Here is a 15,133-nt window from a genome sequence, read left to right as displayed (position 1 = left end):
GTTTTTACCTCTTGTACAACGTAATACGTTTGGTCATTGTGAAAATCTCAAATACTTTGTACGAGGTGTGTTCAGAAAATATCGAACCTTATTTTTACCGCGTAAACCAATGAAGGGCGGGAGACTTTTCTTCAGTATAGATGTAGAAGGGACACTCATGTACAGTCGTGAATTTTCCCGCTCGCAGAAAGCGTCAGTCGCTGGCAGTCACCAATGAGTGAAGACGTGTAGTGAGCAGTAGGGATGGGCACAAAGTTCCGGTTCCGGGAGGAACCGGTTCCGGACCTGGATCCAAAAATCCGGTTCCAGAACCGGATCTTAGGAACCTGTTCCAGATCTGGATCCGAAAGCCCCCAAATACCCGTAAAGGAAGCACAAAGTTCATCTTCAAAACACTGCAAAGAGGACCATACGCTTCTGCCCTCCCCGCCCAGACCCGCTTGTGCCCCCAGAAAAAAAAAATGGTCCACCAGTGGGTGTTTAGCCAAATGGGTTGGCCAGTTTGCCTGTTTAGCCAATGAGTTTGCCAGTTACCCAGTTTATTTAGCCAAATAAGACAAGCGGCCGCCGCCTAGGCGCCTGCCTGTCGATTCCACCATTTCATCTAGCACACTGTTCACAGCCTGCCAGCAGCTCGGGTTTAGCGTAGGGATGGTCACAAATTTTCGGTTCCAGCGGAACCGATTCTTGAAGATCCGGTTTTCAGAACCGGTTCCAGACCTGGATCCGAAGAACCGGTTCCAGACCTGGATCCGAAAAACCGGTTCCACCAGGAACCGGTTCTGGCCATTCTAGTGAGCAGTCGTGAGACTTAAATCTTTTGACTTGAGCAGCGGTATTGCATCAATTTTTGCCAAAAGCTTGGCGAAACCCAAGCGGAAACTATTCAATCGGATCGGTACATTCCGTTTTATACGAGAATTTCGGCCTGAGGATAGTGTCCACGAAATTTGGTTCAGGGTTTCATCGCGAAAAACATTAATTCCTGTGTGTTGTTGAACTCCGTACTCGCCCGATATAGTTCCATGTTTCTTCTATTTCTCCAAGCTGAAAATGCCACTAAAAGACATCCGATTTGAGTCAAGAGAAGACGACATGCGGAATGCGCTGGTACAGTTGCTCACCATTCCAAAAACTGCATTCCAGATGTGTTCCCAACAATGGCGAGAGCGCTGGGAGAAGTGTGTGTGTGTGTATTAGCAAGTAGACTACTTTTAAGGGGATTAAAGTTTCTAATTTCCAAATCAATAAATATATATATTTTTTTTCCAACCAAAGGTTCGATACTCTTTCAACACATCTTGTACTTTGTGAAAGTAAACATATGTGAGAGAGTGTAAAACGATAACAGCATGGTCAAAAACTCATTTTCTACCTGTGCAATTGGCAGAACTCATTAAGGTGAACAAAGTGATATGAGTGAGTGTAAATCCTCATGCGTAGTATTTGAGGAAAACTAGTTCTAGTTCTGTGGAAATCTGTACAGGTATTGTACCATCTATTAAGATTAATCCTTGTGTATTATCGTGAAAAATTTAGCGTAGCAGATACTAGGGTCCATTAGAGACCCCAGTTAAAAATCCGTAATTATTGGTGCTTTTCGTACAGAAATTTTATACAGATACATTTGAAAACAATACTTTATTGCACTGTATTCTAACTCAAGACTGCCATCTTTGACATAACTGACATCATCGTCATCTATAATAGAAAATAAATATTTGATCTCGTCACTAGGTAACAGGCGCAAATACAACCCGAAATAATCAAGTCATGTCATCTTCTTCGGGTTTTTACTTGAAGTAACGGGCTGTAGCCCTTTGAAACTAGCCACTTTTTTATTCACGAGCTGTTGAAAAGTGTAAGGAGATCTGAACATGTCTGTTGCTTCAAACAGTAAGCTTAGGAAGAGAGAGACAAGGTCAAACAATGCAATGTTTTTTAACTACACATCCAACTTATTTTAAAGTAATTTTCGTATACAAAGATGTATTAGTAGTTTCTGCGATCTATTGAGCATTATGTAAACTACTAATTTTGCTCCTTTGGTAAGAAGAAAAAAAAATGGTTACTTAGATGGATATTACGTTGTGGTTCTTTTACGACCCCAGCGATAAACAGTCACTTTTTACATAACAGGAAATGATATTTTGTGTTCAGCATACTAAACATACAAGGGAGAGAATACAAAAATACTTTTAGATACTCATGTTCATTTAAGAGATACAGGGTGGCCCAAAAGTAGGTATACAGTCCCGTATAACCGGCTCATGGCATTTTATATAATTTTTGTTATCCTTACAGCAGTGACTTAGTTTCTTTATTATTTATTTTTAATCTCTTTTCTCTCATACCTCAAGCTTGGAACAAACAGAAGCAAATAAACTAATTATTTTAATAAACTAAAATGTCCTATTTTGTAGGACTGTACACCTACTTTTGGGCCACCCTGTATACTGCATTAAGTATCTTTGAGGTCGCGAAGGGCCCCACGGTAGTACAAAAGGGTTAAACTGAGTGCAGTATACACTACTCAAGCTTTTCATCTTAATACTAATGTAAGAAGACAATATACGATATGGTTAATGAGAAAAGCATACAATTTTCATCAACTTTAATTTTTGTTTAACTGTAATATTCGAAGATAAAACATGTACAATATATCAGTCGATAAGTCTCATTAAATTTAACACAATGTCTTAAAACACGGTAAATTCCTCATGGTTTCTGAGAGAGAGAAAGAAAGTGGCGTTAGAAAGTATGTCATTAGTTCCCAATGTTATACATCGGATAGCTTTTATTCTGCTGGAAATGATACGTTTAGTCTTCAATACTGGTATTTGGAGTAGATTATTTATTTACTATATATGTAAATATACACTGTTAAGTAGTATATATTGCTACTGGGTTTCTCTCAACAGTGACACACATACTGTAAATTAGTGAATTCCTAGCACACACTTTCTGTACGACGTTGTTCCAAATACGATGGATGCTCTTCATTCATACACTTCTAGAAAGATTATATATATATATATATATATACTAGCAGATTGCCCGTTCTTTTTACGGAGAGAATAAGTTTCATTTTGAACGTAAAGGGCAATAGGGGCTAAATTTGGATTTAAACGGCATCGGAAGTGTCACTAATTCATCTCAACGAACCCGAAAACTATGGATTCGACATTAATATCGATCATTTTTAAATATTTCCTCCTCCTCCAAAATTCCACCGTCAAATTGAAATGATAAAACCCATACCAGGCCCGAATCTTATCTATGTTGAAAATTTGATCGAGATCGGTCAGGTGGTTGAAGAGTTAAAAAGTAACTTTCAGTTATATTTGAATTTAAATATTATAGTTTAATTTTTAAAAAATTGAAAACAATTATGTAGGATAATAAGTAAAATATTTTTGGAGTGGCACGGTTTAATGTTAACATTTTACATTTTGATTGTAAAATATTACATGGACTGTGCAATACAAAAATTTCTCCCTGAACCATTGGGAAGTTGACTTTCTATGGACTTCTCACACTGATGTGGGCGAGACACCAGAATGTCGGTGCAGCTTTATATTATCTTAAGTATTGAAGTGTTAAGAATCGGCACACGTAATTTTGAGTAAAGAATTCGTTTGTAGTAGAATTTGCTTATATATAAAGAACATGCTGAGCCGAATGCAGTAAATATTGTATATGGATCTTAGCAAATGATAACACAAGTGGTTAGCCACTTCTGTATATTTTAGAAATAGATTACTAGTGTCGCATCAGTTAATACTAAGGTATCATACTGCAGTGCTGTTCATAGTACCTTTGTAATAACATAGAACTAAAATATAATCATATTTGATAAATAGGTGTCTCAATTGTTTGGAAGTAATAATACATTTTTTCACGATAGAAACCTGTATTTTTAAAAATACGTACCCGCGAGCAATCTGCTACATATAGAAAATTTCAGTGGTCAGTTACGTATTAAATTTCTTCATCTGTTTGGTAAGAGAATTTTGAATCTTTGCATGTGTTCTCGTGAAAATTGAGTTAACCAAAGCATGGAATTCACAGGTGTTAGGTCCTACGAGAGTTGCCCAACCGTTTAGAGTGTCTTCCAACCTGATGTCATCGGGAGGAGGAATCACCTCAACTGTTCCAACTCAAGCTCTGGCTGCCGGGAAGGGAGTACCTGTACAGATAATCGTAAGTATAAGGAGCATGCTCTCATAATCTCTTTGTGTGTGTGTGTGTGTAGTAGCGTTGGCAAGACTAGTTTGTCTGAACATACACAAGGTTTCTAATTAAATGCTAGTTCAAATTAATTCCTAAATCTTTTTTAAAAGTGTAAGCGGAACCGTATTAAAATTAAACTACAGTAGATCATGTGGTTCGGATTCCACGTTAATCAGTAGGTCCACGTCTCATATAGCCTCGCTGCTGAAAGGGACGCTAAACTAAAATCTACTCTACTACTAAACTACAGTAGACGTGTGAAAGCGACGTGTAGATAGACAGTTAGACTTTCGTCACAATTGAATAGCCAGCGTAATTTTGTTGTACGAAAACTGAAAGTTACGGGCAAAATTATTTTATAATTTGAATTTGCTTGTACACTTTTGAATCCTTTTTATTTTACTTTCGATGTATACTCAATACAAGAAGATAATCTTAACGTCAAAACTAGGAGTAGTCTAGTAGTTGGTGAACACTGTCGCTTGTTTCTGTATTAAAAAATAATAATGCGTTTCCATTTGTGTTTCAAAGATCAGTGTGAGAATAAGACTATTTTTATGAACAAATATATAGGAGCTAGATCAGCGTTTCCCAACCTTTTTCAACTTGCGGCACACTACGGGTGTTACTTGGATTCTCGCGGCACACTTATAGATATTATTTGTAAATATAAAACACAGTGGTATTTTTCTGTGATTATTGATCTCCTTCTCACAGAGAAGAAAGTTCGAACACTGGTTTTTCCCCGTGGTAAATCATTATGCTTATTTTTCGTTCTAATTTAAAAATAGAAAACAATTGCAATTAAATATTGGACTCAAGTTTTTAAAAATACCCTTTCTTAAAAACTGTATCCAACCTTTTACTAGGAAGGAAGATCACTAAATAACGAACGAACAAACAAATTTATTTTAGTTTTAAAACACAAATATAGGTAATTTATCGAAAGGATTTAATGACATTTTAAACTTTCAAGTTGCGAAATAGTCTGCAACAACAAAGAAGCAATAATGGTCATAACAATGACAAATACTTTTTTCAACATTAGAAATGTACAGAACAGTAACACGGTATGAAACTTAAAATTGTAGATTCATAGTAGAGGTTCATAGTAAGGTGAAATACAAATATACATTTTTCCCTACGTTTTACGATTTGATTGCTATAAAATTATTGTTTCGATTCCTCGCGGCACACCAGCGGCCCATTTACGGCACACCGGTTGGGAAACGCTGAGCTAGATTAAGAACAATTTTGGAGAAAACTGTACTTCAAAACATAACGCAAAATTTGATGCAGTCTGCATTGGGTTTCTCTCTCTACGGTTTGATTTTACAACCACCTGAATTGAATGTTATGTATGTTGAGTATACCTCACCATTTAGGTTTTTCACATACTTTGCAATATTTGTCGAAGTCCAGGGTATTAAAAAAATTACCGACCAAGCTTTGGAAAGTGAAAATTTGGACCAATTGAAACAAGTTTTAGTAAATATGGATGAAATTTACTGTAACTCCAGCGCCAATCGCTACGTAACTTTTCTTACGAAGGAAAGAAAAAATAAACTTTCAGTTATTGTATTGTCAGGAATTATCATATCATAGAAGTTGAAATGATAAGTCATATATTGATCATGTTTTCTGTGCTCACTGCATTTGTTATCCTTTACTCCAATACTAGACGCTCGTTAAACATTTAGAGGTTACCAATTAAAAGGATAGTGGATTCTATAGCTATGTGCGAGTGACAGAACTTGTATATATATATATATATATATATATATATATATATATATATATATATATATATATATATATATATATATATATATATATATATATATATAAAATTTGTAAATAGTTTAAGCTTATAAATTAATACATATAATTCACTTACGTAATTGATTTCTTTCGTTTTTCAACAGCAACATCCGGCGCCACTTCCTTTACCTCCAGCAATACAGCCAACAAACCCAGGGTGGAAGCTAGCTCCTCCCAAGCCGTCATTGAAGATCTCAAAAGTTTCAAATGGTAAGTTTCCTTCAAAAGATTATCTTTTACTATTCCTTTAATTATCTTAATTTTTATCAGACAAGTTGATTCTCTGTTCTGAATGGATTTGAAGTAAGTCATTTTAAGCAAATTTCATTAAAACAAGATTGTGTTTGTTCTGATAAACCGTAGAAGCTACAGCGAAGTCTTGACTATCAGCGTTAGTGATAATCCCTGTACAGATAATGTCTAATACGTTATGACCAGACACATATTCGTCCGTTAAAAGTTAATTAAATGTTATACGTAGCAAATAAAGCGTATTATTCTGCGTTAATAAATCCTATGTAATTAGTGTATTTGAAGGGCCTTGAAGAATAACCAACAGTTCAAGACAGTTCACAAAGAGGCCTACCCGTGGGTAGCGCGCGTGCCTTTGTTGCATAGGGTTCCGCGTGAAATTGCAACTGGGAGAGCCTTGAAAAATTAAGAATGTATTACAGTGGTTCATTTCGATCAATATGTTGTTCATCACCAAGACTTCTTGAGGCTATCAAATTACTACCTTTGTTTGGACTAGATCTTAGACGATTGTTTCACCATCACATAAGAGAGCACATGTAAGTTCGTAGCATTAACATTTTGTGCTAAGCAAGTTTATATTTACTACTCGAATAATAGACGAGAAATATTAGAAAGGGAAATTCTCGAGTAATTTGGTTTTCTTAATGCGATTTTTACAATATTGATTTTTATTGTGCAGTTTTACGTAGTCAGCGCTTGTATATTACTATAATTGTATTATCTGCTAAACTGAAAATAGTGCCGAAGTAATAGACATCTGGAACAGGATTGGTGCTGGGAATAGAATTAAAATCTACTGTGGATCTTTTTTGTACGTATCAATCTGAGGGTTTAATCGCAACATCACAATACGTTGTTTCTCAAACACGAAACCGCTTAGAGCTCCTACGTGGCTAAGCGGTTAGCATACGCGCCTTTGGCGTGGGAGGCCCGGGTTCGATTCCCGGCGGGAGCTCATGTGGTTCGGATTCCACGTTAATCAGTAGGTCCACGTCTCAGCCTCGCTGCTGAACGGGACGTTAAACTCAAAATCAACTCAACTCAACGAAATACCTTATTTTTTGCCAGTAAATACACGTACTTTAATAACCTTAGTAGCACCTGCAACATCCCGTACCTTGACGCAAGCAATTATTCGGGTAAATAGCTGGTCGAATATATGCTAGATGTCTGCCTGAAATACTGTATCATTTTTGTTTTGCACAGTTGCAAAAACTATTGATTCCGCAAAAAGAAATTATGTGACAACTAATAAATCATTTTCTGCCCAACAGAGGGGGGCATAATGGCTCAGTGGTAGAGCGCTGTCTTCTAGTGCATTAGGTACCTGGTTCGATTCTCGGCCATGTAAGTTTGTGATGGGCAACATCGTGTCTGCGGGTTTTCTTGGAGTACTCCCGTCTTTTCCTACATTATCATTCCACCAATTATCCCATTCACTTGCCTTAATCATCCGTCTCCCTTAATCTAAAGGGCATAATCGTGGGACGTTAAACTAAAAGATTTCATTTCATTTCTGCCGAACAGAGTGATAACTAAAAACTTACTCTGTACAGTAGTTGATAGTTCTTCTGAAAAACTGTAAATCTAAATTATAATGAGTTTTCTCCTATTGTCGTGGAACGTTTCATTCTCTCGATTTCAAACGACAAACTGACGACTAATGGACATTGATCCTCAGAAGCCTTTGGAACTTGTCTATTAACATCCATTTGAATATCTATCGCAAATAAGTATTTTACGTCAGTTGGAATAACAAATTATCCAATAGTTGGATTGACTTGAACTCTGATCTCCTGCTTGTCGGGTGGATGCTGTTCCAATTAAACCGCCACCGACACTTTGTGGGTGAACGGTTAGTGATGCATTGTATTGTTACACATACATTGTGTGTGTTTACATTTGTCAACCACGACATACCATTCCAGCCATTTGTATAAAGAATAGATATTCAACAATATAACAAACCTTAGCGTATATGAAAAAAATATTTGATAATCCGGTCCACTACCTTATTACATACGTTGTAAGAATAATGCGGCTATAGATGTAAAGAATTATACATAAGTGGCATAAATTTATGGTGAATTTATTTTTGTTTCAGGCATCGTATTGTCGTGGAACATGACAATTAGTAGTAACACGTACGAAGAAATCGCTAGTTACCAGTTGTACGCCTATCAGGAAGGACCGGCACCGCCAAGCACAACGTTATGGAAGAAAGTGGGAGATGTCAAGGCTTTGCCCTTGCCGATGGCTTGCACATTGACTCAGGTATGGCATCCAAATATAGTCTTCCAATGAATTTCTGTAACTTTAAGTTTTTTACTACTATGTATTATGAGATGGTTGCTCGACATCTGATTGCCTCTTTTTCAGTTATTTTAAAGTTTCAAATAACTGTGAAACAAAAAGTAAATAATATTGGAGAATAGCTCTAGTACACAGGGAGTGTATATAAAATACTGTGTGTTTTGGACTTGAGATTTCCAACTGATAAATATAACATGATCATTATATGCTCATTTCTTTTGAAAAGAAGTCCAATACTGTTACTGATAAATTTTTATATTTACTGTTCTAGGGTGCAGTGTTCTCCAAATTTAATACCTTCTTTTACACCATGTGCGCATTTTACCTTCCAGCAAAAAGATTCAAAGCATGTGAATACAAGTTTTAGTATTCATAAAAGAAACTACAACATAACGAAATCCATTTGTGAACAGCTACATAAGTACAAAGCTGTTGTGATTTTCTTGATTTCAAAGTTTAGTAACTTATGTTATTTATTCACAATGACATGGGACTTACGGTAAATGAAAGAAACTCAATTTTAATGGCTGCCAAAGCTGATTTTTAGTTACGCATTCCGCTGCTAGGCAACAGTAAATCAAGATGGCAGGAAACGAAGACAAGGGAACTTTGTGTTCGCAAATTCCATGTAAAGCAGTGTGTAATTAGTGTTTAACGAAGTTTCAGAACTAAGTTCGGGTTAATTCAACAAATGGACACTGAATTCGGAAGTGGTACAGATAATTTAAAGAAAACGGGTGTATCTCCAAGCAGAAATCAACAGGCTTTCCACTAGTTGATGAGGAAACAGTTGATTGCGTGCTTGCAACTTTCGACAGAAGCCCAGAAAACGTTCGTGCAAACAAAAAATTGAAGTACACAACAATGTAGAAGATTGAGAAAACAAAATTTCACCCATACCGATTGAAATTGTTACAGGCTCTTAAGGGGGTAGACTACTAAATATTTTTCAAAAGCTAACAACTTTTCTTGTGCCCGTTTTTCTTAAATGAAAAGAGATAATGAAATATAACTTACCATTATAATAGATAATGTTATTCTACACCCGAAAATACGAATCGGAAGAATTTTCAGTGTTGCCATCCATAGAAATTAGTGTGGCCAGAATTTGACTTACCCAAAACTCTAGGTTAAGGCAACGACTAGAAAAATGAACTCAACGGTAACTGATGACTTATTATGCTGTCTGTGTTCCTTGTTAACTACTTTTCAAATAATATTTGTATTTATTTTGTAATAACTTACATAAGTTATTACAAAATAAATAAGTTATTACAAATTTTCGTATTTAATCGAAGTTCTCATTTATACACAAATTTAAGACCAACGTACCTGGAAGAGTTTTAAGAAAGATTAAATTATGTTCATATACGGAAACTGAAAGTTACATCACTGCATCGTGGTAACCTTATGTAATACTCTAAAATATTTAGGCTTGCCAAATGCAGCTTTGTCATTGCGGCTGTCGATATTTTACGACCCTCTTTTTGGGTCACCTATATCAAATTCAAGAAGATAGTGTTTTGGTATGGGAGACCTGGTTCGATTCCCAGTGGGAGGTTATGTGGTTCTGATTCCATGTTAAATATGTAGGTCCACGTCTCATATAGCCTCAGTGCTGTAAAGGACGCAAAACTGCAACAAACAAAAAGATGAGTGACAGAACAATATTTTCAGAAACGAAAAGCCGTTATGTTCCAAATTCCTGCCGTTTTATTCAACGGATGAAGAACTTGAAATAGTAAAATTTGCCCCATTCCTTCCTGCTGTGTATATAAGTACTAAAAAATCCGTCAAGTAAACGGATATTTTGTATTTTTTTAACCGTGCCATACGTCAATGATTCTACAGGAATTCCCTCCGTTTCCCTATATTAAATGAGTGCAAGTGATTGATATTCTGTGAATCAAAAAATCGTACAGAAACTTAAAAGTTTTCGCGTTTAAGTCCGAGGGTCTGGGAGTTGTCCGCAAAGTATATCAGGCATCTGTTGATGATTTTCTTTTGCGTTCAAAATAATTACAGGTGATCGAGTAGAGAATTGCTTACCTCCAGGAAGAATAAATGTATATATGTATATAACACTTATTTTATGAAGAGAACAAAATTAAAATGTTTATCTTCTCGTGGAGTTGAGCGTTATAAAACCCAAACAATGCTTTGGAACTTAATATTGTTTAATTTTATAGAGAATAAAGAGAATTGTGCAGTACTTATTTTACAAAGGGGTAAACTAAAATAGTGCGTCCTGATGTCGAGATCGAAAGCACCTACCCTTGCCATAATAGAAGTGTGATGGCTCAATGTTAAGAGCGCTAACTTCTGCTTCCAAGGTTTATTGCGTCGATTCCAGGTCATGTTATATAAGTTTGTGGTAGAAAACAGAGGTTTTCTAAAGAGTCCTTCCACGAACACTAGGAACCGTGCAGTGCCGGTTCATATCGGCCTAAAGGAAGTCATACACACATACGGCATCCAGAAATACATATTTCAGCAGTGTGCAAGGAATTTATCACCAGGCATAATTTCCAGGCATGCTTCTGACACAATTGTAGGCCAAAGTAGGCAAAAAGTAAGCCTTGAGAGAAGAAAACACCTGAATGAGTCGATTGGAAGTTGATTGGTCAGGGACCGCCAGCTCCACGGTTTCTCGTGTTCGGAATAACACGTATTAGAATGTATTTTTCACGCTCTTGAACAATCCTAGCCCAAAAAATTATTTTCTCCACTCTTGGTATGGTATTCCATTGTACTCTCAGGTTAGTTTTTCTCTCCTCTCCTTCTTTTAATTAGAAGAATTGTAGGTTCACTATATACAGGATGACCCAAATATCAGTTTTTGTATTAAGAAAACTGTATATGCAATTCTAAGAATTTAAATTATAGTCTAGAATTAAGATACGTTATGGTTCTATTATCTTGCTTTAGCAATAAATAACAATTCCTTACTTACTAGTACTACATTTTCGTTCTCTCCCAAGGGAACTCTTTTGGGCCACCCTGTATTAGTTACCAAGAAATTGCTCTAAATATGACAGTTCAAGACAGTATTTACGCAGTGTTCGTTTAATTTTACAGAGCGTTTCATCCATTGTGCTGTGGGACTCTTCCCTGTATAATATAAACTTGCAGTCATGTATAATCAAATGAAAAAGGAATTTCAAAATTAATTTTAGAGATTTTAATTGGAAATATTTTAGTTAAAAATAATAACGTCTGGTGTTTATTGTTATGGAGGTCAGGAGCTAATTTATGGATTGTTGTGGTTTTCTTAGTCTAATTTTTGCATTTTTCAATTCTTTCAGTTCATGGAAGGCCACAAGTACCACTTTGCAGTGCGTGCAGTGGACGTACACAGTCGAGTTGGACCATTCAGTGCGCCGGGAAGTATTTTGTTAGTACATAATAAATAAGGTTTTACGTGTGACAAATCAAAAAGAGAACTGTCCTTTTTTTTTGTAACCCAAGGAAACAATACATAGTGTAAATCTGAATACAGCAGTTTTTCTTCAGGTGTCCTCTTGCCGTTATTGTTAGTTACCTGCTAATATAAAAGGCACCGTAATTGTTTCCTGTGTACTGCCAGAGCGTGTCGTTCATTATTTGTGATTATAGACATTCTGTAATTAGAACACTGGGCCTTGAGAGAACAGCTCGTTAGGACAAGTGATTGTGAAGAAAACAAAATTGTTGAACTGGAGAACAGAGATGTGTGTATAAAGTGAGACGGGAATTAATTATTTAAACTGAAGAATGATTTAACTATTTAATTGAACTAAACAGTTACGTTATTGGAAGATGGTTGTGTTAAGGAAAGGTTACTTTACTTGCAGCTATGGAAGTGATTTACTTGGGTCTATGGTATATGAATCGGAACTGAAGCGAACCGCACTGCACTGCCAGATAGTAACTATTTTTTTTTTTTTGTGGGCCTCTTGTAAAATACATATATATTCATTGTACATTATTTCTCATTCATTATCATAAGGAAAAAATACAGTATGCAAGTCTTGTCATACAATGATTCTTTGAAGAATCGCGGTCATTTGATTTTTGCTCTTTGTAAAGGAGTATATTTCTAGTTAGAACTTTTTTCATGAATTCATAATTGTGGTTAGTTATTTCGAAGCAGCTTTGTTTCAATTTTTATCTAGAAATTAACATTAATTCATAAGGAACATGGTCATGTATATGTAATTTATTGTAATAAAAAGCACATTGTATTATTATTATTATTATTTATTATTTATTAATATTATATAAAATCAGGGTTGGCTGGTTTGAACCAGCTGTTTTTTTTTTAACAACTGGTTTAAACCAAAAAACGAAAAATGTTGCCGGCTGCCGAAAACATGAAAACATGAACTTTAAATGTCCATAGCTCGAAAACTATGGGACCTACTGTAGTCGGGTCAAGGCTTCATTTAGGAGAACTGCTAAGTTCTCTATCCAAATATCCATGTTTCAGAATGCTGCGGTACTTCCGGAACAATTTTTCTAGAGGCAGTTGGTGAGTACTTAAAATTTATATGCCCGTAGGCAAACACACACTATAAAAATTGTTGCGGAGTACCATAGGATTCTGAAACGTGTATTTCTGAATAGCGCACATATTACTTCCTAAGTGAAGTCTTGACCCGACTGCGGTACGTCCAATAGTATGGACAGTTCAATACACGTTTTACAGTGACCTGTGATTGTACTATCAATTTTACTGTGAGCGACGATTGAAAAAAGGCAATTCAAAGGACTAAGTAGTAGCAGACATTTTATACTTGTATATCGGTAAAAAAATATTAGTCTATTTAAAAAAATGTAATTTTAAGGTATTATTTTATTTTAGCTTTCAGATCCAAATAGCTCTTTGGTATTGACTTTTAAAAAATCCGGAGGAGACATCGGTCTTTCGTTTTGCTTAGGGGTACTCCATACTCCCAAACCCCTTGATGTAAGGGGCACCAATATTGTCTTGCTCACAGACCATTTGGCTCTTGGGTCGCCGCTGCTACCAAAACATACAAAACATTAGAAACAAACTTAGACTGTGCTATTAATATCAGTGAGTTGTTGGAATATGACTGTTTAGTGATAAGCGAATCGGTGGCAGTGAACTGTCGTTTTCTAATTATTTCCCTACACACAGAAATTACCGTAAGATTCATGAGTGAGGAGTGTTAGTGTATTAATAATAAATGAGCCAACAGAATATGGAACGACCTCATACATGAATGTGACATTGTTTTGACCGAGGTATGTCTGGCCAAAAATGCAAGTTTGTGTGTCGGTTATTTCTAAAACCACATAAGAACAGCCAACTATGTTTACTTGAAGCGTGCCATTTCTAGATGCTCGGTCACAAGGTGACAAACTATTTTATTCACAGACTCGATTTGAAACAATATAACACCCTTTAAAATAACTTCGATTGTCACCTCAACTCCCCTCCCGACCCCAGAAAGTGTCGTCCCATCTAAAAATTCGCTTATTTCAGATCACGAGTCTGTAAAAATGACCTTCCGTGTTTTCTCTCATACTACTTGCCCCAATGGTAAGCGATCCAACTCAAAAGAAACTTTTTCACTTGACTGGAGGAAGTTCTCCTGGGGTGAAATATGTCAAACACTAAAAGTATTACCGTGGGCATTTGGACTAGAAGGGACAATGGACAAGAAAATGGATGCCTTAATCGATATAGATCATGCAATAATAAAAGACTTTGTACCATCCAAAAAAATACGAGGCGTGTTTTTTAAGTAAGGTCCGTTTTGTTATAGACACTAGTAGTTCGCGTGCATACCGCGTGTGCGTCGTGTACCGGCATGCCTTGGGAACAACTGTAGCTGACCTGTACGGTTGTGTTCTGTGCTTTCACAATGTTTAAGGCTATCAAGTCGCCCGCCGCGTGTGAGATTCGCTCAGTGATACGGTTTTTGTCAGCAAGAAACCTGTCTGCTGCAGAAATTCATCGACAGATTTGCGAAGTGTACGGTGATACTGTGCGTAAGTGGGTACGAGAATTCAAAAATGGCCGTGACAACGTCCATGATGAGGACCGCTTCGGTCGCCCTTCTTCGATTGCAGACGATTTAGTGGCTTCAGTTGAAGCGAGGGTTCGTGAGAACAGGCGCTTCACAATAATAGGTCTCTCAAACGAATTTCCTGACGTGTCGAGATCAGTGCTTTACAAAATTGTTTCTGAAGACCTAAAGTTTAGGAAACTGTGCTTCCGTTGGGTCCCGAAAAGATGTGAAAACGACAGTGAACTCTTGGTTATCGGAGCAGGCGGCAAATTTTTCATGAAGAGGGTATTTTGAAATTGGTTGAGAGGTATAATAAGTTTTTTGAACAAACTTGGCAACTATGTCGAAAAATAGAGTAAAGTATGTACTTTCTGAAAATACATGTACTTTTTTGAAATCACCTTTCGTTGTGTACTTACGTTCAAACGGATCTTACTTAAAAAACACGCCTCGCAAGAACAGCGAAATTTCCAGTATGACACGATGAAGTG

General features: G+C 36.4%; 1 protein-coding gene across 6 annotated transcripts in view; it reads left to right on the top strand.

Annotated features, from left to right (window-relative positions):
* Positions 1 to 12,854, top strand: part of LOC145680351 (uncharacterized) — a 161,327-nt gene extending 148,473 nt beyond the window's left edge. For all 6 annotated transcript variants that reach the window (XM_081750751.1, XM_081750750.1, XM_081750749.1 and 3 more), the window contains exons 13-16: positions 4,072 to 4,203; positions 6,159 to 6,264; positions 8,414 to 8,583; positions 11,928 to 12,854. In XM_081750751.1, the coding sequence (XP_081606877.1) occupies positions 4,072 to 4,203; positions 6,159 to 6,264; positions 8,414 to 8,583; positions 11,928 to 12,035 (516 nt within the window). In that variant the 3' untranslated portion in view covers positions 12,036 to 12,854. The remainder of the gene's footprint in view (positions 1 to 4,071; positions 4,204 to 6,158; positions 6,265 to 8,413; positions 8,584 to 11,927) is intronic.
* Positions 12,855 to 15,133: the final 2,279 nt, after the last annotated feature.

Source organism: Thermobia domestica, chromosome 3, assembly GCF_964235325.1.
Source record: "Thermobia domestica chromosome 3, izTheDome1.hap1.1, whole genome shotgun sequence".
Classification (NCBI taxonomy): domain Eukaryota; kingdom Metazoa; phylum Arthropoda; class Insecta; order Zygentoma; family Lepismatidae; genus Thermobia; species Thermobia domestica.
Note: the sequence above shows the minus strand (reverse complement) of the source record. Positions and strands in the feature narration are given on the sequence as shown.